Below are 24,369 nucleotides of genomic sequence, written 5' to 3'. Positions count from 1 at the left end.
TTCATATACTTTAGAAAAATGTTTTTTCCAGAAGATGTTGCCTATAGAAAAGCAGACTGCCTTCGTAACTGCAGTAAAAAAGCTGTGTGACCAAGTATAGCAGGATTTCATCAATTTCAGAAACTGCATAGCAGCCCAGAATCTCAAACTTTAGCAAACAACTATAATTATACAACTGTATAATCAAAAATGATGCAAACTTTAATACCTTGTAGACTTCAAGAGCCTTAAATTTCTCAAAACTGATTTATTAACTTTTAATACTTTAAGACTCCGCGGACACCCTGCTACTAAAGGAAAAAGTCAATTTTTTTAAAATAAAAAATAAATAAATTTCGCATCATTACTCCAGTTTTCATGGTCAGCTGAGCCATCAGAAATCAAGTTAGTCCTTGTTGTATAAAGTGAAAAGAAAAGGTTTTCTGATTTCTACAAAAAAAATTAAGCTGCAAACAGGTTTTCAACATTGTTAATATTCAGAAATGTTTCTCGAGCAGAAAATAATTATATTAAAGTAATTTCTGAAGTAGCGTACGACTCTAAAAATGCCTCTTAATATGGTGATCAGAACAGAAACTGTAATTACAATAGCATTATGTTTTGTAGTTTGCTGTATGCACTGTTCCATCTGGCCTGCCATTATCTTACGGTTACTGGTTCTAAAATTAACTTCGGCTCTCTAAGTACAGTATGCTACAAAAATTCACCGCAAAAGCTCATTTCCAAAGATGAAGGAAAACTTGATTTGTCACGATGTGCTTCCTTCAATAAACAGCTCTTCTGTGCAGCAATCTACCCCCAGCTTACACACTTACACCACATGCTTATATCCACATGCTATATTGCGTTTTGCAATATATGACCTGATGGATTACAGAGGGTCCACAAGCTGTGAAAAAGGGTTATATAACGTTCTTTATTGAGTTCCCTTCTATCAAGGGCAATGAGACCATATTCATATAAAACCCAAAGCACAATCTAAAGACACTTTACATAGCAGATAGTACTATACTGACAGCACTCTGAAGCTGAAGAAGAATCGGACAGTCAACATCACAGGCAAAAAGCAACATGTTAAAGAAGAGACTTTAATATGCCTTGTGATTAATGAGCTTCTCAATGTGGCTATGGCCAATGAAACCGGAGTGCAAGAGGCATGCAGATGAACTCGTACACAAGTTCAACATTTTTTTTTAAACAAATCAAAAAAAAAAAAAAAAAGAAAGAAAGAATGTGCAACATGGTCAATGGCACAGAATGAAGAAGCTTGCCTTCTTAAGATAAAAAAGGGCCGTTAAGGAATGCCCATCCTCTGTTATAACAGTTGCTGGAAAGAGATGGATGTCTGTCATGGTCCCTTAAAAAAATTAGAAGAACTTTGAGAATGGTATCAGAGAACGAACATGCGTCTAGTGCTTTATGGGTCTTCGTTCGACAATAATCAGTGTAGGACAGAGCGCAGGAACACAGTATTTAATTGACAGTTGCAGTAGTGATTCGGCCCATCATGCTGTGCACATGCATGGGTCAACTCTAGCTTAAAATGAGCGCAAAGAGCAAACATGGATCAGTCCATCAGATCAGACGGCTGAAGTAAAATCTGGACCACCATCTATTTTATTATCTATTATGATGCTTGGTTACATTGTTAAGTGGATAGTAAATGTCATTTAATTGTGTGGGTTAAAGAGTGAACATACACACAGCAAAAGGGGATCCGTAGGGTCTATCGTGTAGTATGAAGAGCAAGAGGATGTGTGTGGTCAACAAAATACTGACGGAATCCAAGTATCCCTAAAACATTTCTCACTGAGAGGGAACAAAACACATTGTTTCGCCATAAACAGTCCAGTGGACGATTGTGGATGTCAATAAATACAATGGAGGTCAGCTTGAGATGGATCTTAGGTTCAGCGAGAAGGAACATTAGGCCAGGGAAAGAACTGTGGAGAAAAAGCAAAAAAAAAAAAAAAGAAGTGTTAACATTGTATTATACTTCCAGTACAAACTAGTGTGACGCCCTTTCAAATGAAATCATGTCAAAATGAAGTTTGTTTGGCTCCTCAGGAGTTCATGCAAAGTGAACATTCTAGAAAAATCTTCTCCGGTTTATTTTTTATTCAGTCCTCTGAGATCAGAAGCAAGTTAAAACATGAACACACTGGGGATCTGCTTGCACAGAAACTGATGCTGTAATTGTGACTGAAAGTGGACCGACTGTATAACGTACTACATAAACGTGACATTAGTGGAGTGCAAATATAGATATTACTGGTACAAACATCTATAATCATCTTTTTGATGCCTTTGTGATAGGATGATAGTTGGAGAGAAACAGGGGCTCAACAATCCGGGATTGGAATTCATTATGTCTGAAGCAATGTAATGTATCTTTTATTTAATGCCATGTCACCAACAAAGGTTATTTTAATAATAATTTAAGTACACAATTAAAAACAACAAACAACTGAATACATAAAATAAAAGAGCATTAATACATGATAAAAACTGTAAAAAAAAAAAAAATTATAAAAAAAAACTGATGCACAGTTAGACTACATGTTAGCACACTGCACATGAGGCTATCGCTGTTGACATGTTCAGATACTTTCTTAACTGATGTCTCTCATTTTTGTTGAGTGTTAATGTTATCGAGTGGGAGGGATGATTATTTGCTTGATAGTCTAAGTGCTGCTGTGCAGCAATGGCATAATTACCATGTCATTTAATGGGATACAGCTGCAAAAGAATACACTTTTTTAACTCTCGTGTGGTCTTAGAATTCTGCATATTGAAGTCTGAATGATCCACCTTCACTAAACTTCTGAAATAAAGCAGCAAATTTTTATTTCTATTTTTTGCTTAAAGAAACAGCCTCATAATTCATGATAAACTGTGAATGTCCAGATTTTCCCTTGTCAGTGTGCAGTATTTAATAGGTTATAAATGTCAATATTTAATAGGTTGTTTGCAATCACGTTGTTCTGGTGACAAGTGAAGGCAGGAAAGTAAATAAATAAATAAATAAATGGCAATATAGCACATTTTATAACACATTTTAGATATAAATATAAAAAAAGAACAAGATCCTTCAGAATGAAGAGGGCAGAGTTTTCTACTGAATTAATATTTGTCTTTTATCGAGGTGATGCTGTATGAGCTATTTCATTACATGAAGAACACTATAGTAAATACTATAGCATTTGGAAACACTATAAATCACTTGAAATAAACTGTCGTAGTAATTATATTGCTGCTGTGGTACAACACAACTGCAGTAATAAACAAATGATTCAATAGGCTTCAGTTTTCTACATTATAATCACAATGCACCACAGTTTACCCTAATGTTACAGTATTTATTGCAGTTTATCAGTTTACTATGCTACTGTATTCTGTAGCATTCATTAAGAAAGAGTTGCACACAGTATATACTTTACTGTGGTTGAAAAATATGCTTATTATAAATTAATATTTTAATTATATTAAATTATATTTAATTATATTATATTAAATTATATTTAATTATAAATTACAGTTTTTTCCCATGCAAATATTTTTTCAGACATCACAAAATAACAGACGAAAGCATACAAAAGCATTGATGTATAGTCTACATCAGGGGTTCCCAAACATTTTTGTTTGAAGGGTCAAAAAATAAATATCATTGATAACCGTGGGCCAAAAATAATTATATCAATTTTTTTATATTAAAAGTTGCCATGGGTAATTACCTAATTCCTTTCATAATATTAAAAAATAAAAAGAAAATGTAATTTTGAATCTAATTAACTAATACAGTATAACTTTAATTATAACTTATTGCGATAAAAACAAACAATCACATATATAACAGTGGAGTTCAATGCTAAATACACTAGTCAAGCAGAAGCTGCCTTTGCCTTGAATCACTCACCAAAGTCTCTGCATTGTCCTCTATGCGTCGTTTGTACATTTTTAACTAAATCTGACTCAGTTGCACCATTTATATTGAAACATAATTTCAGATAGCTTTTTTTTTTGTAGCTTAAAAACAAAACAAATAAATTTTATTTAATTTTCATTTAATTTGAAATGACAATATCTAAACAATTCTTAGATAAAATGGCGGGCTAATTCAAAGGTTCCCATGGGCCAATTTTGGCCCGCAAACCCTTGTTTGGCCATCTATGGTCTACATTTTATTTTCTCTTTCTGTAAGTTACAGCTCTACAATAATACCTACAAAGTTTTATCGCAAGGGTGGCATTTCTTTTTTTGTTATTTGCTTTTTTGTTGTCAATGAACTTATCATCAACAAACATTCACCGCTGCCACGCATATAGACGTTAACAATATCAATGTTTACTCTGCCGAAACGCCAGTAAAGACATGGATTATTGCATAACAAGACAGAGATTTCATTCAGCAATTACATGGCAGGGAAGGTTATTTATATTCTCCTGGATTGTGGTATGGTGGTTTTTGTATCTGATTTTTATAGAACACATTTACATATTTATACACATAACTAGGTCTATTTTTAATCTTTATTAGTACTGTCAAACGAATTATAACATTCAAAAAAAGTTAGTAAACTTGGAGATGTTGACAAAATATTATTGCATGCCACCTTATCTTCCATTTTTAAGACAATTTCTTGAACTTTCCACCCCAGTATGAGCCTGTATTCCTTCCTTTTGAAGTCCATAATAGCTGTTCGGCATTACTTAGTTTGGCCAATTGAAACAATTTTAAACAACATAATACAGAAAAATTTTAATGTTCTGATAGCGATTCCCATGTAGAAGAATCACTTCCTGCCCTCCATCTGAATTTCACACGTCATCAATGACGTCATGTGAAAAAGTAAGTAAAGGTTTATATTTTATAGTGCTATAGATACTTACTTAGGTGTAAAAATTCAGAAAGACAGTATTCTTTAAGTTTAAAGCAGCGGATTCTTGTCTGTGGGTGTGTGGGTGAGTTGTTTGTGGTGTAAAAATTGCTGTATAACGTTACATATAATATGTGAACAGCCTACATGAAAATATGAAAATAGTTATTTTATAACGTTGGGTTCAATTAAAAAAAAATCATCAAACTTCAAGATTAAAAATTTATTTAGATTTTTTTTTCATAATTTTTTTTTTCTGCTGTTAAAATGGTTAAATAGAGTCATTTTTGACATTTAAGTCAGCTGGGTTAAAAAACGCACCTTTGTTGTATTTTGTGTGTTTCGGGATTATCATCATGAATTATTATTAGATAAGAGTCGCCTATTTTGTTTTTACCTCAATGTTACATAATGACGTCGTTTTTCACTGCTGAAGGTTCTATTTGTAAAGACAGATTTTTCAGTTTGCGTCAACAGTTACACAACACTCAAGAGCAGCTGTGGTGGAACTTACCACTGATGGCCTCCTGGGCGAAATATTTGACATCCATGTCTTGATCTGATGCCAGTTTCTCCAGCACTGGTTTCACCTCTGTCTGCAGACAACTGTAATCAAAACATTAGGGAGACGTGATGCTGAAGTCAGTCACTTCAAAAGAAACGTGGACTGTGAACTTTTTTCCTGTCTAAAAGAGGATGATTACATACCTGCTGTCCAGCACAGGTCCGATCTTCTGAAGAGACTTGGCCACGTTGAAACGTACGTTGGCTACCTGGTCATTAGACATCTTTAAAACTACAGGGAGCATGTGTTTGGTGGTAATCTCCTGCCCACACACCTCAGACAGAGCCTGCAACAGACAGTTACACTATGGACATGAGCTCCGTTCCCAAATTCATGAGCAGCACAAGCACATTCCTGTACAGAAGGCTGATTCAAAGGGTTTTTAATCAAATATATTTTTATAATTCTTACTGTTTTTCAATATGTTTTATGCTTACAGGATCACTTCATTACTTTAGCTTCATGATAACATTTGCAAACAGGAAATTCTACTCAAATATGAGAAATTGTGGGGGAAAAAAGAGCAGCATTAGCATAGCTCTCAAAGGTCACTTGCAAAGTTCAAATTCAATCACAGCTTAAAACCTTTTGACAATATTAAAACAGGATTTTACTGATTATGCTAGGAGTCACAATATGCATACGAATGATGATTGTAAAATATTAATATCGATGATAATATTAAAAGCACAAACGCGTCATCTAGTAAGCTTCAGTATTGTACATTGATTGTCAAATAAACCAGAAATGATGATGCACTGTACAGCTACAAGTACCATCTTGTCCTTGGTAAAGATTCATTCTGTGCCAAATTAGTCAAAGATACTCTATCATAAATAAATAAATAAATAAATAGTTCTTCAGTTCAGTTGTGATAACACACTTCTTACACCTGTGTTTCTGAGTGTGATTCACTGGCCGAAAACAGAAAAACACTAAATAAATTGAAAGATGATTTGACTGATAATTCAACAGCATTATTGTAAATAATAGGGATGCACCGATACCAGTATCTGCTACCGGGTGGATACTTGGTTAAAATACTCTTATAGTTCATGAAATGCCGATACCAAGCACCATTACCACTTAGTTATTTATAAAATAAACAAAAAGAACGAATAACAGAGGTTTAGTGCTTTAAAGTCCACTATATGCTTCAGCACCCAAAACACAAACTGGTGTGTTAAATAAAAAAATTATATAAATATAATTAAAGTGAAATATTCATAATTGTAGAGAAGCCAATATTAAACTGTATTCACTGTTAACAACAAATTCATCCATTGTGCCTGTCAGTTTCAGTTACAATTCCCCACTTGCATCACTGAAAGTTCCCAAATTACCTTGGAAAAACAAACCAGGTCCAAAGGAAAAGAAACTCAAGTAACATTGTGAGATGATAATTTTTAAAATGAGAGTATGCATAGACTATTTGAGGCAGTGTGTCAAGACAAAATCACTTAAAACATTTTAATATTATAGAGAAAGTAGTTAAAGTTTGCATAACCAACTATTGATCTTATCCACTCACGCACAACCACTCATATTTAAACATTATGTAGCCTACTTTGATAACCTGATTTGATTACCTGCTACCAGCTGGACTTGCGAATTTAACAAAGAACTATGAATAACAAGGTTTTATGCCTTCCCAATACGCAATGTCAAGAGAGTGACTCCATAAGGTAACGTAAACTGCACACACTTGATTATGTAATGTGTGAAGTCCTAGACGTCTGTCAGCTCACAGATAACTAATCCATTAAATGTCCATGCTTAATCGCTAATCAATAAAGTCTATGAATTTACAGGGTTATCAACAATGTGTGTATTTTTTTGGCTTGGAATAGCCTTGTGTTAAAGATTTTTGAGTTCATCCGTGCTACAGGCCAAAAATAAACCCCCTTTCAAATTAATAGCACTTATATTGAATCCAAATCGAAGAAGTATCAGAATCGGTACTCGATATAAACATGTACACAAATTAAAATACTCATACTCATATCAGTTTGTAAAAAAAGTGGTATTAGTTCATGCATAGTAAATAATATCATAATAGTGAAAACCTGACATCATGATGCCTCTAACCAAGCTTATTATAGTTTTGCATTTTTAATTAGCTTTTATTTTAATACTATTTTTACATTTTCTGCAAATTTCAGTTTAGTTTTAGTTGGTTTTATAAATGGTTTTGATAGTTTTAGTTTAGTTTTGATCCTATGAACATTCCTTTTTAGATTCAATATATTTAGACAATTACTAGTTCAGGGGAGTTAATAGAACATGCCCAGTGCAGACCAAAGGAAAGAGTAGTGTTTGCACCGCTTACATTAACCCTTGTTCAAACCTCTTAATAATAATAGTTTAAACAAACACTGAACCCAAAAACAAACTTCTTCATTTCAATATTTTGGAAACATTTTGGAAAAAGGAAATGTGTTTGTTTTTGAAAGAGGTCAGACTTAGTGCTACAGAATAAGTGCAATTCTGAAAACAATTATTGCTTTTGCTAATTATAATTCCATTTCAGTTCCTGTTTCAGCGACAGAACTTTTTATTTTATAATCAGTTATTTCAAGAAAAATGTGACCAAAAGCTTTAGTGTTCATTTACTAAATTAGCATTGCCTCTAATTGATGCCAATGAAACCTTTTCGATGCTAGCCAAACATAATTTAATGAAGAGTTCATCATTTGATAATGAGAATATAATACGTTTTAATGTCAAAATGTACGTCAAACTGTGCTTTTCCAAGCAACAACCCCATACATTGCTCTATGACTCATGACTATGTTAAAGCTGATAATCTCTGACTCACATTAATGCAGAAGAGGGTAGTCATCCTGTGCAGGTAGTTGGGGTCGTTAGCCATGCCCAGTACTTTAGGCACAATAGTGTTCTGTGCCCACTCTGCCCCAAACTTCTCCACTAGCTTCATCAGGTTACAGGTGGCTGCCTCTCTGATAGCATAAACTGAAGTTTACAGGAAAAAGAAGTGTTAGTTTGACTTAAAACCGAGATGTGATTTTTAATCTACAAACATATAATTGCAAAAAAATAACCATGATTTTTATATGTAACATTAAACATTGTGTGGGACAAATTGTCTTCAAGTTCAACACTTTAAATCAAAAATGAAAAATCCTAAAAACATACCATGATCAACAAGCCAAGCCATGCAAAGAGAATTGAGCTTCTCATCAAAAAACTCCACACCCTAGAAAACATAAGGAGGAGAGGGGGTGAAAGGAGACCTCACATCAACTACATTGGCTTGCATGATCCAAGGTGACTTGGTGAAAATAAGTTAACAGGATGATGAGTTAAAATGCTTTAAGTATTAAGAGTGACTGCATTATAGGAACTGGCCACTGGAATGTTCTGATCTCATTTTTCAGGATAAAGAATTCTAGGACATTGACGGTTGGGACTCACCAGCTGCCCAGCCAGAAGGGGCATGTACTCGATGATTGCCAGTCGTACTCGCCATTTGGCGTCCTCAGCCAACTCCACAATGGCCGGAAGCAAAGACTGGGAAAGTTGGCGGATACCAATCACCTCGTTCACACAGTCCAAATTGGAGATGATGTTAAGGCGAACCTCTGGGCACTAATAGACAAACATGGGAAAAAAATAGCCATGTTTTTTATTATTGCCAATACTACGTAAAACTTTTTAAATTAAGTTATAATACACCAATACTTCTATATTTACAGAAATATTAGCAACTAACTAAAATAAAGAGTATAAAATACAGCTTAAGATTTATTTTAGATAAATAAAAAAAGTATAACATTTTATAGAATACACATTTTAAAAACTCATTCTCTTATAAAAAACATTGTGGTCTTACAACATTAAAAATAAGACATTGCAAAAGTATGCATTTTAGATTTAGGATGTTATTGCAATACAGACATTTTGGAACAACTTCTCTTTCAAGTAAATGAGTAAGTCTAGTATTCAATACAGCATCTAGTAGGGCTGAGCGTTATTGTAAAACAAATTATGACTACTATACAATTATATTGCCCCAATGCCAAAAGAAATCTTACAGATGGGGTGCTATTGACTGGGATGCACGTGATACAAACCGAAAAGCCACTCTGGCGACATCCTTTATTTACAATCTCCTCTCTCCTGCTATACAGCACTCATTTTTGCATGTGTTGTTATTCTGACCTTAAGTGACAAGTGCATGCTTATGGATTCCTCAACCACTTACAACTGACTTAACAAATTGACAATGGTGGTCGGTCAATAAATATCGATACTGATTTTATTACTCAGCCAAAGCATCTAGCATAAATAATCTTATGTCTTGAATTAAAACAAATCATTGGATTTTCATCCTGTCAAGGGGCAACATTTAGAAAAGTTTATTATTCGAGTACTGATCCCATTCTGTTTGCAATTTATTTAAAATAGTTAGTGGTTTTATTTCGCTGATGGCCGGTAGACATCACAATACTGAGGCGGCATCGTGATCCTCCACCCCAGAGATCCAAAACCCCAGAGAACAGTGCACGTCGGACAGTTTATCAAGAATGTACCACTGGATTGCGTCTCACTATAGTTGTTAAAGATAATATTTAAATAATCTTGTCTTGATTTAATGACCCTTCAGTCTTTCAGACTCTTCAATCTATCAGGTAACATGTCACATCATCAGTACGCTGCTTAAATCTTTCACTTTCACACTTGTACTTAGTAATTTTAGCAAAAACCTCAGATACTTTTGGTTGTGCACCTTATTTTAATGAACCAAGTAGGTCGACAGCATTATAACGACACAGATCACTCTGCCTATTTATGCCAGTTCCACAGAAAAAGTGACTGACAGGTGGTAATTTGTGTGTAATTTGTGTTTAGTTATTTATGATTTGGTTATGGGTAAAACAAAGACCAGGTAGGCCAGGTAGTTGAAATGGTAGGCTACAAATAATTATTTGTTATGAATTAATAAATTATTGTTTATTCATAAATAAATAATTCAACGACTACAACAAAGATGCCATCAACCATCGCAATGTTTCACATTAGACACGTACGATGCCAAATTGGTCGACATCGCCCAACCCTAGTGGTTTCAAACCTATAGATAGGACACCAATTAAGAAAATCACTTTCTAAAAACCAACAAATGTAAGCCAATATTTCTTTTCACTTTCAAAAGTAAAAAACATGTTCTCTGATTCATTAAACTGTCAAAATACAGTAATTTGTTTGCAACTAAAACAGCATGCTGCACTATATGAATCTCTGCATGTAGTCAGCAAAGACATAAACTGTTAAATGTAAGTGTGTCTTATCACAATTCTCAGGCTGACAACTACATGATGCAAGTTTTTTATACGTACAAAAAAAAAAAAAAAAAACAGTCCAGGAACTGACACAGAATATGAAACTGCTTCCTGTCTTAAAAACATGGATGGATTCAAGTTGCAGTCTAGGGCCTGGCTTTGTTCTATTTATTTCGTGCAGTCTGAGTGACTGACAGATGTTCAAAGACTTCTCCCAAGCAGCTTAAAGAAAAGCGATCGCAATACAGACAGCGAGCAGGCAACAAAAAGCCTCGGTAAATAAAGAGATGAGACGTGAGATAGTGTGCCACGCTCATCCATTCATCTCGCACTTCAATGCTTTCTGCTTTCCACTAAAAGGCTAGCATTAGCAAAGCCTCACCTCGACAGGATCAAAGTGAGCAGTTGCACAGAAGAATCATCTGTGACTGGAACATGACGCAAATCACCTCAGCCAGACCTGTGCTGTCTCTCTCTCTGTCTCTCTCTCTCTCTTAAAATCACACGCGCACACACACACACACATAAACAGTAGGCTTACCTCATCTTTGAGCTGGGCCAAGAAAAGGGGGAGCAGGTGCTCAATGGTGTTGTCTTTGCCTAAGATGGTGGACAGGCCCATAATGACTGATGCCAGTGCAGACTTCACATGCTGATTAGTGTCTGAGACTAGTTCCTGTTGAATAAGGAGCAAACAACACGGTGAATCACTGTATATGCTGCAAAACAGCACTTTAATGACTTAAGCCAATGCTGAAATTGCACTGGTAATGAACACTGAAGATGGATATTGCGATATTAAGTATACTTTCCCCAGATGAAATGAAAGGCTCTATTTGGAAATAATTCATAATTTAAGATTGATAGGGATGATTTTGTAGTTTAGAACATCTGCATGAAATAAAAAAAACATATCACTAGCATTGACAAATACTTTGGACCAAAAGTATCAATAAAAATGCAAAGAATTTTATGGTTTTCTGTGAGTCAAGCAAAAAAAAAAAACAATAAACAAATGTTTAATATCACTATAGTCAACATCGTTTAATACAATTAATCTTTCTTAAAGTTAAAAACATTTATAATTTCTTGCCTGAATGTTTTAAACTGGCTTAAAATGCATACAGACCTAAAAAAACAAATGCAAATGATAAACATGTTGGTTAACTTAAGTTAAATTTTAAATTTGCAGTGAAATCACAAATCATGCATGTTTTCAACTGAGAAATCTTAACTTGACATCGCAGATCCTGTGATGTTACTATTGTGGATGGGCACATTGCGAAATCAATGCTAAACCGATATAGTGCAGCCCTATTATATACATTAAACAATAACACATTGATCCAACAAAACTAGTGTCTGTTGCTGTTTGGCATCTGTTTGTCTCATTTGGCCTTTAGAATAAAATAACATTTATTAAAATCTTTTACAGCTTATGTACTATATACATATACTTTAAAAACTGTACTTTTGACTAGGTAAAATGCACACTTGGTATAAGACACTTTTATACATTACGTAACATGTATATATAATGGATGCTCCAATCGATCGGCCAAAGATCGGTATCGGTTGATAATCACATATGATGACTCGATTGGTACTCGCCAATCAGGCTGATCTCAAAAAACCAATCGCAGTTGTTTGTTCATGAGTTTACAAGCAGAGGAAGATGCATGTATGCTCCTTTATATAATGCATAGCCTACAGCAGCCACAACACAGGTAAATGATGCCTGGGGGCATGAGCCATCGGTGTGCTCGCACCACAACAGCTAAAATATATACGAATGCGGTGAGACCTGTTTATAAAGTCTATTGATACAACTCACGTGAGTGAAGGTCTCTTTGTTGCAAGCTCAGCCATTGTATTTCCAGTGTTTTGAGCTGCTGTGATGAGCAGAGCGATCGCCCTATTCTAGTGTCTCATTAAACTGTATCACCTCTCCTGGAAGATCCGTGAGTCTCCCGCAAATTCATACCGGATCCATGATCCCCAAAAATGGGAGTGAAAATACTCAGAAATCATGGCAACGAGAGTAAATGAGAAAAAGAACATATCGCGAGAGTCACAGTGACGGTCTAAGCCAGGGGTGCCCAAACTCGGCCATGGAGGACCGGCTTCCAGCATATTTTAGTTCCAACTCTAAATAAACACACCTGAACGAGCTAATCAAGCTCTTTCTGGGTATACAAAAACTTCCAGATGTGTTGAAGGAAGCTGAAGCTAAACTATGCAGGACACCGGCCCTCCAGGACCGAGCTTGGACACCCCTGGTCTAAGCATTACACTTCTCAGAATAAATGAGACATGAGAAATCTCTCAATGAGAAATCTGCTGTCAATAGTTGAAGATAAGGAAAATATTTGAATGATCTTGCATGTATTAAGGCCTTTTTACATATACCAAATGAAAGTTCTGTGTTTTTGATAATATAGCAATTTTACTAATAGCTGGCTGGAATTTTTAGATACATAAAAGTTAAAAAATAATATTTTAACATGAATATTTAACAATATAACTTCTTGTAATAGACTTATTGCTATAAACAGTAGTTTATAGGCCGATCACCATGACAAAGAATTGGAAATCGGTACCAGCTGCAAAAATCCTGATCAGATCATCCCTAATATAGTATAGTATAGTATTATATATACAGTCCGTAAACTGCAGGAATCAAACTACAAACATGAATCAAAGCCCAATACTGGAATCAGAAGACTTCTACATTGCAGTACGATTACCTTGTGTGAAGCCATGCAGTAAATACACTAAAGCAATTACACTTGATGGAACAAATAGTAGAACATGGAGGTGAATCTACGCAAAAGTAGTAGAAACATTCACTGGTTTACTTTAAGTGATTCAGTTCAGAAAAGTGTTCTAATGTCACTCCAGCCAGTAGGTCAGAGTACAGACACACTGACACAGTGTTAATCTGATCTTGTTTAAGTCTTAAAGAACAGATGCTGACTCAGAGTTATCTGCCAGTAACTGATCCAGGATTGGAACTGCATGCCAATTAAATGGGATGAGACCTGAAACACCGGCAAACAAGCCATCAGTCTGATGGTGCCTTTACATTTGGTTCAATTCACTAGAGTTTGACCAATAAATATGTGATTAATAGTGACTTGCTTCCACAATTTTTTTCATGCTTACAGTTTACATTTCAAGTGAACTGTACCAGAGTTTGCATTTTCAGGTGAACTACGGTTCGCAGGTGCAGTTGATTTTAGAAGACCGTGTTCACACTAAATGAACCAAACTCTGATGTCAAATTAACCTGTGTGTGTGCACAAAAGTACCTATGTGAGTGCACAAAAGTACCTATGTGAAAGCAAAATGTGCCAGTAAACAGAGATGTTGATGTGCAGAATAGAAGAGGGAAAAAACACACACACAAAAAAACCAAGACATTTACCTTAACACAGGGGAGAATGTGTGTCATGATAATCGTCTCTCTGCTGTCCTCTGGTAAGTTTTCGCAGAATTCTGAGGATTAGCAAAATAAACAACTAGGGTTATGTCACAACAAAAACAATTTAACAGTCAATATACTATATTACATTTTTAATTCCATGACCTGGAACTAAGCATTATATTGAACAATTAGTTACTCTGCGTTTTCCACAGGTTGATAAAATAACATTTTGCTTTAAATAATGATATGATCAAAGATGATCAAGCTTGGCTTTAAAAAATATATATATTTTATTTAGGGATGCTGCGATTAGAATTTTTGCAGCCGATACCAATTACTGATTCCTTGCCATGGTTATCGGCCTATACAGAGTGCCGGTTCTAATGCTTCAAGCTTTATAATGCATAAAGCACATATTCCTTCCAAGTATAATAGCTAAGTGGAGATTTCTCCTTACCCACGAGAATAAATTAAGAATGCCGCACATCCCTTAAATACGTCTCTTATGACCATAATAAGTATTTATCATAAGTATATTGTAAGTATAAGTAATTATAAAACAAACAATGCTAACAATTTAAAACTAACAATATGGAAACATTGCAAATGATGGAAAAAATTAACCCGTCTCAATTAGGAAAAAGTTTGGAGCACACATTTGATGCTTAGGTTAAAATACACAGCTATAAATCTAATACTTCTTTGTTATGAGAAAATAGGTCTAGAAACTACAGCTTAATGTAATAAGTACATTACAAGAAGTCATATTATTAAATATCCATTTCAAAAAATATAATTTAATATTTAAATGTATCTAATATTTTCAGACAGGTTTCGAAATAGCCATATTTTCAAAAAAACAGAACTTTTAGTTCTTAAATGTAAAAAGACCTAAATACATGCAAGGTCATTTAAATATTTTGCTTAAGTTCAACTAACACGAACACCTGATCATGAGATCATGATCATGAGATCGACCAGATCAGCGAGTACCCATCGAGTCAATAAATGTGATTATCAGCCGATCTCAATCTCCAGCCGATCCACAGTGGCACTAAAAATTAAACCATACATTTCTCATTATGTTCTGAATACCGTTAAATTTAAATAATCTTTTTAAAAGTGAGGGGAAACAAATTTTTTTCAATGTTTTGCTTTTATTTAGTTTCACATACCTGTGTTTTACACAATTTTTAATAAAATGTGACTTGCATATCTTTCTTTGTGCTTCCTTTCTCTCAACAATGCAACTTATTTCCCAGAAAATACTGTAGCTATATTTAAATCTATAACCCTAATTAAAATCAGAGATAATCAGTTTTACCCTCGTGTATACCTGAGCTGCTTCTCTCACCTTTGACTTTGTTTGCAGCAGCAGCACGAACCTCAGCCTCACAGTCTTTCAGAAGGTTCTGGAAGGCTGGCACTAGGTCATTCTTTGTGATTTCTGGACCAACAGCCTTTTGCAGCTGTAAATTCACAGAGACAAGCATGTCATTTTATAATTATATTTTGCAGTTGCAAGCAGACTGAATGACAAAAGACACTTCCGGTGCATGCGAGGATACAGTCAGGGCTCTGCGCATGAAATGCGATACATAATTTTAAAGGAAGAAAAAGCCAGCCAGTGCTTATTGTTTTTACACAGGCTTTTTCTAGGAATTTATATTACAGCGCTCTGCATTTCCTGTAAAATATCTGACATTGAGTGTCTAAGGATAATCCAAATTCATCCAGTGACATGACAAAATAATAATATGAGGGGAAAAATGCATTTAGGTCAAGTTGCACAATAATAGATTGTGTGCATGAGAGCAGGATTATAGTGTGTTGAACTGTTATGAGGTGCCATCCTGAAACTGTAAAACCAGCTGTTTTAACCTTAGCACTGATACCCACCAGGATACAGGTTTCCAGGAAACTTGTGTAACACTAACAACTCAAAAACGGGTTAAAAGTTCCACAAATTTATATTATTTAGCAGTGATAAACTACCATTATTCAGTAGTAGTAGTAGAGCTTTACCACTCCTGAATCAGCATTTATTGATGCAACACTTTAAATTTAGTGGTTTGAATCAGTCTATTTCAGTTTATGTCAGACTCATGTTAGTCTTAGAAGGCTAAAGATTATTTTTACAGGTCTTTTTTTTTTAATTTTGAAAGGATGGTCTAAACAACAGGTGTGAAACTCAGTTTCTGGAGGGTCGCAGCTCTGCTCAGTTTAGTCCCAACCCTAATTAAACATACCTGATCAAACTAATTAATTGCTTTAGGCTTGTTTGAAACCTACAGACTGGAGTGTTGAAGCAGAACTTGGCTAGAACTAGAACTCGAATAGGGCTGCAGCTATTCAGGAATTGAGTTTGACACAAATGGTCTACAGCAAATAACTGCTGACCACAGTGTTTGCCTATTGCATCTGTAATTCACACAGAACAGCTATATTCATTTGTATGTTTTCAGATACATTTGAAACACACAACTGAATAAAGTTTGGGCTCAGTAAGATTTCTTTTAGAAATGAAATTAATACTCATTAATAAGGTTGATTTAATTGATCAGATTACATGTGACCCTGCAATGACCCTACAGTGTTTGATCAGCAGTGAAACTTAAGTAAACTTAACTGAACTTCAACTCTGAAATCTGAAGTTTACTAGAACTATGTTAAGTTGCTTTGACAATCTACGTTGTGAAAAGCGCTATATAATAAACATGAATTTAATACTGCAAAGTTAAATATTCTATAATATTATTTTTTTTACTGTGACTTAAATTAAGCACTGTTGTATATTATACATTTTTAGCATATATCCCATCAACTACAAACTTCTGAATGTTAATCTGACTATTTTGGGTTATTTGGCAAACACAGATAAACACTGTGATTTTCCAGTAAAATGTCTCATAATAAACATGATTTGCTTTACACTTACATCAGAGAATTTGTCTGCAACCATGTAGCGAACCCTCCAGGACTTGTCTTCTGCTGCCTGGCGCAGAGTTGGCATCACCAGAGCTTCCAGATCCTCTTGAGGCAACAGAGTGGCAATGCTGACGCCAGCCTCCACAGCCAGGAGACGAACAGAGTCCTACAGTGATGTAAATGTTTGCATTCAGATGTCAGTAGAAAACACATTGATATTTACCATACAGCTCTCTTGCCATTATGAGTTACATAAACACAGTGAAAGCCTTTCAAGGCTTCAATAGTCATGCAAATGTGAGCTCAAAGCTTTCTGCTGTGGTTTGAGTAATGATGGAATTAAAGCGTGTATATTTTAGTGAGTATTACTGAAACCAGACCTGTTCATCTGATGCCAACGCAGTGAAGAGAGAAATGATGTCACTCTTGACATACTCCAGCTCCAACACTTTGGCAAATTCACCCAGTTTGGAAGCGGCTGCACGGCGCACCATAGGAGTGTCATCAGAACACAAGGTGCGGAAGTGCCTAAGGAAAAATTATAAGTGTTAACTAGTTTCTATTTAAATGAAAAAGGCAACAAGGTAGTGACTTTTTCAATTTCCATTTTGATCATTTTAACATTAGCACTCTGTAACTATAAATCACAGTGAATCCAACTGGCTATTTACAGAAAATAAATCACCATAATAAACTGCTTATTTCATCAACCAAAACAGCTTGAAACAAACAAATTCGACAGGTCTGCTGCATCTCACTAAAAAACAGCAAATCATAACAACGAGTGCATGCGATGAACAACCGTAAGTCCGAAAAAAAATTAAAAACGAGATAACCACATGACATTAATTGCATGTGCGAACTTTATATACAGAAAGAGTTAAGGAAAATTTTCATGCAACCAAGAGTCTGCATTTTAAACATTAAAATCGCGTCATACAGAAAAATGTTTATGTCCACTATTGAGAATGGAGATGCCGTTTGCCGTCATGTCATTCAGACATTAATAAAAAGACAAATCCTCTGCAAAAAAGAGAGCTGACATAAACAAATGGAAGGACAGAGTAAGGAAGGCTTTAAGGGATGTTGGGAAAGCATATTTGAATCGAAAAGGTGAACAAATACCAGGGCAAAATCCACCGAAAGAGGTGAGTGGAAGAACAGTATATGTGCTGTGATGTGATCTCTCTGAACGTGCCGAGGAGCGCTAAACAGCACAAAAAAAGTTGAACTAAAATAAAAACCACATACCATATATAATAAAGCTGTATAAATACATATTTCACGCAAGTCCTGTGTAAACTACGGCAAGCAGAGTTTTTGTTTATATATTTATTATATCGCAAGATGGAGTAACGCAAGAATAGTTTGAAGCAATTAATACAGGTTCACTGCACCAGCTTTTCTAAATAAATGCCAATATTAAGCTAAGATACATGTCTACATTTTATGTATTTATTGTTAATAATTATTTATCATTGATTGAAAAAAAAAAAAAGAGCAGATCAGAGTGTGCCATTCAGTGTTCAGACACAGTACTGGCACAGCAGATCTGTCTCGTTTCTGTTGGTTTCAGAAATATTATTGACTAATATTAAAATGTTCATGATTTATTTACAATACAGTTTGTAAAGTAATATTTTTGTAGTTATATTATCTGAGAGACTTGCTTTGTTTACCAAATAAGTGGAACTAATTGGATTTGCATAGAAAACATTAAATAAAAGTAAAAAACATATTTTTAATTTTTATAAATTCAGTTTTAAAGTTCTGATAAAATCCAAAATCATTCTGCATAAATCCACAATTTTGTTACAAAATTCTGCGCAGAAATAACAAAAAATGTCTGCAGATTCTGTCTGGCCCTAACCATAACAGCAAAAAAGACCAGACTTTAGCAAGATTTTAAGTTGGCCCGGTAAAATAGTGGTAAAATCAGCATTCTAGCAAGACTTTGACTTAGGGCGTACTCACACTATGTACAGCTGCCTCAAACCGGGCCAAACCACGCTTGTCCCCCCTCCCGTCTCCCCCGACGGCCTGCACTCACATTACAATCGGGCCTGGGCACGCTTACGTCATCGATGCTGCGCTGTTTAGTGAGCTCTCTTGTTCAAAAACAGAGGAGATTTCTCTAGTTATATCGCTTTAGTCCTTAGGGACTAAACTTTTGACGCTCATAAACAATCATAAAGCTCTCGTGCTGCAGGAATGAGGAGGTCTGCTGAAGGTGTGCAGCTGTCATGCAGTGAGGGGTTTGTGTATTTAATAAACTACGGCAGTTTGTGTTCACTGAACAATAAGAATGATTAATAAATCCGTATCAAACACTCCCTTAAAAGTCACGCCTCGCTTTCAGTTTCGGGCTTTGGCTTGTTTTGCACTCACACACAAGCGTACAGCGCCAAAGCCCAAGTGAACCGCGCTCAGGCACTCTTTCAACCGGGCCATGGCCTGCCAAGTGAACTGTGCCTTAGCCCGATTCAGCGCACTCACACTTCTTACATGATCCGGGAAACGGCCCTGGGAGGGTACGTAAAGCATAGTGTGAGTAGGCCCTTACACGGCTTACGGCAGTTTTCTTTTGTGTACGATATTGTTGTAAAATAACTTGAAATGGTGTTGGATGACGCATGTATTACTTCTGCACTAAATATATTTTTTATTGTTACATTCTTAGTAGTATGTGCCATGATCAATGTGTTGACTGCATTTATTTTACACTAAAATTAGCATGTGCGAATGTTGTGTTGTTAAAGAAATAATGATTCTCCAGAAATCTCATTAATTCACAGTTGTTGATCAACTATAATCTAAACTCAACGTTGCATATCCTGTGATGTGACTATCCGCTTGTTAAGCATGATGTCACGCAAAGCGGCTTCCGGGTCCAAACGCTCTATTCAACTGAATGGGGAGACTCATAAAATGATAATAATAAACTTTAACAAAGCGAATAAATACTTTCAAAAATCACGATCTAAATATATAATATATAATATATAAATTGTTAACTTTTTGGTATTTGTTATGCAGCAAGCCCAGAGATTGTTGTGTACACTATGATTTTATATAAAATAACTGTAATGTGTGATAGGAATAAAACATGATCATATACAAATGATTTCCCCACTCAAATGAATGGCGACTTGGACCCGGAAACAGTATTACCTACATCACCACTTAACAAGTGGATTGCTAACACACACTCTGAGATATCAGTGCTAAAACAATATAATGTGCAGCCCTAATATATCAATATTATTTATTGCTTTATTACATAGTCATTTTATAAGATTTTTTAATTTATCTCAACTTAAATTATATTGATTTTACAAAACACTAGTTAATAAAATAATCACATTTTATTGACAGTCAATTTTCATTGATAGTAAACATGTTTGAGGCGACGTATTGCCATGACAGCACAGTAGCACCATCACAAAAACATTACAACAAGATTTGATTGAGCTTGAGTCGACCATGGTTCATTGCTGCACCCTGTCAATGTATTATTATGATGATCTTGTGTTGTGTATTTAAAAAACAAAAAGATGCTTCCATTATAATCGTTTCCCTGGCAAGGACATATACTTGGAAAGGAAGTATTTAAAAAAAAATGTGCACCCATAAACATTTAACAATGAAAATGGCAATACTCCTTTTGGTGTTAATGTTGACAACTGTATTGACAAATTGAATTTTGGTGTGTGTTATCGTGATATGAACAGTCATGCATAATGTGTGTCAATGATTCCCTGTAAAACATTTATGTGCAAAAACTTACTGGCGAATCTCAGCCTTGACGGTACTGGAAACACGTGGGTAGCAGACGCTGAAGAGCCCACAAGCAGAGGTACGTGACGTGAACCAGTCACCGCTGGCTAAACGCTTCACCAGAGGCTCAAAGTGCACTTCCAGGTCCACTGGAGAATGCTCATGGGAGATCTTCCGCAGGGACTCCACTGCCTTGTCCCGCACCACCGTCTCTTCAACTGTTGCCAGACTCTCCAAAGGGGGCTGAAAAAGACAAGTCACAAATCAAGCAAGTTTACGAATTCACTATAAATCCATAACAACCTATTTTAAGCCATTTTGTAATTCAAATAATTCAAAATGCTTACAAGGAGACAATGCACATATTCTGGGCCTCCAACCAGCATGGTGAAGTTACCCAATTGTTCAGCAAGGGCAAGCAGAACTTCATCTTCATCGTATATGGTATCTGATCAACAACAACAGACAATAAGAAAGTCAAAAAACAAGCGAAAGAAGCTTTAACAAGTAAAATAAATTCTACAACTAATAACAAAGTGTTGTATTCATTAGAGAAAGAGAGAGAAAAAAACATACCTGTGAGGAAAGGTAGAAGTTCAGTACGTGTCCTTTCAACCCCCAAAGCTAAGGCAATGGTAGACAGTTTCTTGATGCTGTTTAATCGTAACTACGGAAAGAGTAAGAAAACTGTAAGAAGACATTCTAAATGTGTTACACCAGTGCTTCTCAACTGGAGGATCACTGCCCGAAAATGCAGCATTTTGTAATTTAGCAAGTCATTAAATTACCAATTAATCTAACGCTGACAGAGAATGATTAAACAAAAATTTTTATTGTTTTAATCAGGGATCTCACTTCTTCATTAACACCAAATTTAAGGGCTTAAAGACCATGTTTATGCTAATATGTTTTTAATTCTTTTAAATGCAAGTTTTGCAACAGTTTCGCCTTCCATCCACACTACCCAGAGTTTTAGAGCCCCGAAAACGAAGCTGTTAAAAAAACGCTAAAGAGACCGTTTTCATTTGAAAATGCTGCTGATCCGTGTTAGTGTAACTGAGGGAAACAAGACATCTGAAAATGGAGGCATACCTGCAGACATTCACCTCTCTGATTGGGGCTTTTTCCTCAATTTTAGGCTAGAGCACAACGATCAGTCTTGCATCCTTTCTTTAGGTTCAGACTTCGCAAGTTTGATATGGAAAACAAACTCCCGAAGACATGAGTAAATCTTCAAAAGGAACAGTGTACTTTATAACCTCATTCACATCACCCTCGCTATGTTGTTTCACTTCCTAATAAAATGAAAACATGATAAAGAACTGCCTATTTTCATTTTGATATTAACTTACAGACACAAAATGCTGAGGAGTCGTGTAGCTGCAAATTTTTATGATTTTCATCTTCACTGTATGCATATTTTTAACAAAACGGAGCTTATAACATGACTGCCTCCTTTCATTTTCATTGAAAAATACGAACCATACCCTCTCTTTTGGGGAATATCAGGTTTAATAATCAATAATGGCCATTATAAAAGTATAACAAACAATAAGTTTATACAATATAGGTAAGCAATCAACCAAATGTGCAGAATCAGTGTAAGCGGTTACAAAAATATATTAACTCATCTTTGCACTTGGCAAAAACATGTTACCTGACAACAAGTAATAGACTCAGAAGGTCGAAGAGTTGTTAAAGACAAGATGAATTGAATATCACGTTTAACAACTATATTGAGATTAAATTCAATGGAAGATTCTTGGCGAACTGTCCGAAGTGCACAGCTGTCATCTGGGGCGGTGCCCGCAGAGCACCCGCTGACTGCCTGAAGCTCAGACGCGCACATACGCTGTAGCGCATGCCTAATTGTGTCATGTGAGGTCACATGGTGTGCGTTTTCAGCAGTGTAGTGTGGACAGAGATCTGTTCAGAAATGCTATGTGAAAAGTCAGTGTGGACATGGATCGTTTTTATTTTAAAACTAAAACGATTTAGTGTAAACCGGGCCTAAATCACTAATCATTTTAAATCAAGCACCTTTGTAATTCAGACCTCCGGCATATGTAGCGCCATGAAAGTCCTTATTGTAATTAACATTTCACTTATACTTAATTTTTACATTTAAATGTCAGTAATGATGTTTTAAATGTGTCCTTTTCAAAAATGATTGAACAGTCATGTCTAAAGAATGTTGATACAATTTGAATAATTTTATTTTGTTAACATTTAAATGTGGTCTATGAAATATTAATAAATGTGCATTACTTGTCATAGTTCTTGTATAAAATTTTAAATTAAGTTTTTTTAAAATGTTAAATTGTTCAGTTTTCGAAAGCAACAGTCAACTGTTAAATTAACCATAAACTTTCAATTCAAGCATTTTAAGGACCCATGTTTGTTTATAACTACTTTCCAGGGTTTGAATTCATGTCTGAAATTCAAGTACTTTGAAGAAGCATTGGAATCCTGTTTAATCCATTGAAATAAAAAGGGCTACATCACTATTTTTCCGCTATATTTGAGTCATTATTTGCATCACAATTCTGTAATCGTCCTAAAAATGAGCTCAGCTATGGTTACAGAAGCCATTAGCATTATTAATAAGACAAAGAAAAAAAAAAACAAAGAAAACGTTTATAGATTTGGTATATATATCATATTGTAGAGCAATTCCGTGCAAATGTCAACCTTGTCATGAAAAAAAATTTACTTTTTCACCAAAATAGTGAAACTATTTTGGGTTTTTATGTGTAAGCAAATATTTTTCAGTGCTTTAAAGTACTCAAAAATGTCTCTGTTAAAAGTTTTCAAAGATTTATATTTGATTAACCAAAATCACACAAGTGACAATTTCACATCTGTCACATCCATAACAAAGCTTTTTCATCATAAATGCAAAACATGTCAAATAAAATAAAAAATAAATAATGTTTGTTCTATATTTTAAGCTATATATTGTAACGTTAAACTGGCAGAATGTTTTGGTCACATCCACAACACATGTTTATTTCCCTCATTTAAATAGAAAACATGTTTACAGATGGATATTTTTCTGATCCCAAAACTCTGCGGTTTGTTGTTTTTGAAAATGTAAACAGATGTTTCAATATTATGTTAATATAGAGATTCTTCGTCATATATTTTGTGAGATTTTACAGCAAATGTCACATTACAAAGCAGTTCCAGGGTTATGGATATCTGTCAACTTTATTCTCGTCTCTACAGTTGCTTGCTGAGCTGAAATGACACAATAAGTAATTATGCATTCAATGTGTTCAATTCAACAGTGACAAAACGTTTTAAATGTAGCCTATTTAAGTTTGAGAGTCCAGGTAAATCACAGACAAGCTAACATAAATCATGTTAGCATGCACACAAACTCCTCTGCGTCACACTTTATTTACAAACTAAAACGAGTGATTTTAGAGAATTGAAAATTAACATTTGGGTGTGCTAAATGGCATACCATCGTCTTTAGCTGTCAGTGAAT

General features: G+C 35.0%; 1 protein-coding gene across 1 annotated transcript in view; it reads right to left on the bottom strand.

The window, feature by feature from the left end:
• Positions 1-890: 890 nt before the first annotated feature.
• The window catches only part of ppp2r1ba (protein phosphatase 2, regulatory subunit A, beta a), a 23,822-nt gene continuing 343 nt past the window's right edge, over positions 891-24,369 (bottom strand). The window contains 14 exon segments of the mRNA NM_001312917.1: positions 891-1,943; positions 5,391-5,482; positions 5,585-5,727; positions 8,260-8,414; positions 8,598-8,658; positions 8,877-9,050; positions 11,286-11,420; positions 14,172-14,242; positions 15,526-15,640; positions 17,110-17,265; positions 17,480-17,627; positions 20,887-21,119; positions 21,224-21,324; positions 21,453-21,543. Of these exon segments, the coding sequence (NP_001299846.1) occupies positions 1,927-1,943; positions 5,391-5,482; positions 5,585-5,727; positions 8,260-8,414; positions 8,598-8,658; positions 8,877-9,050; positions 11,286-11,420; positions 14,172-14,242; positions 15,526-15,640; positions 17,110-17,265; positions 17,480-17,627; positions 20,887-21,119; positions 21,224-21,324; positions 21,453-21,543 (1,692 nt within the window). The 3' untranslated portion in view covers positions 891-1,926.

Source organism: Danio rerio, chromosome 5 (genome assembly GCF_049306965.1).
Source record: "Danio rerio strain Tuebingen ecotype United States chromosome 5, GRCz12tu, whole genome shotgun sequence".
Lineage (NCBI taxonomy): Eukaryota > Metazoa > Chordata > Actinopteri > Cypriniformes > Danionidae > Danio > Danio rerio.
This window is presented reverse-complemented; position numbering and strand designations above follow the sequence as displayed.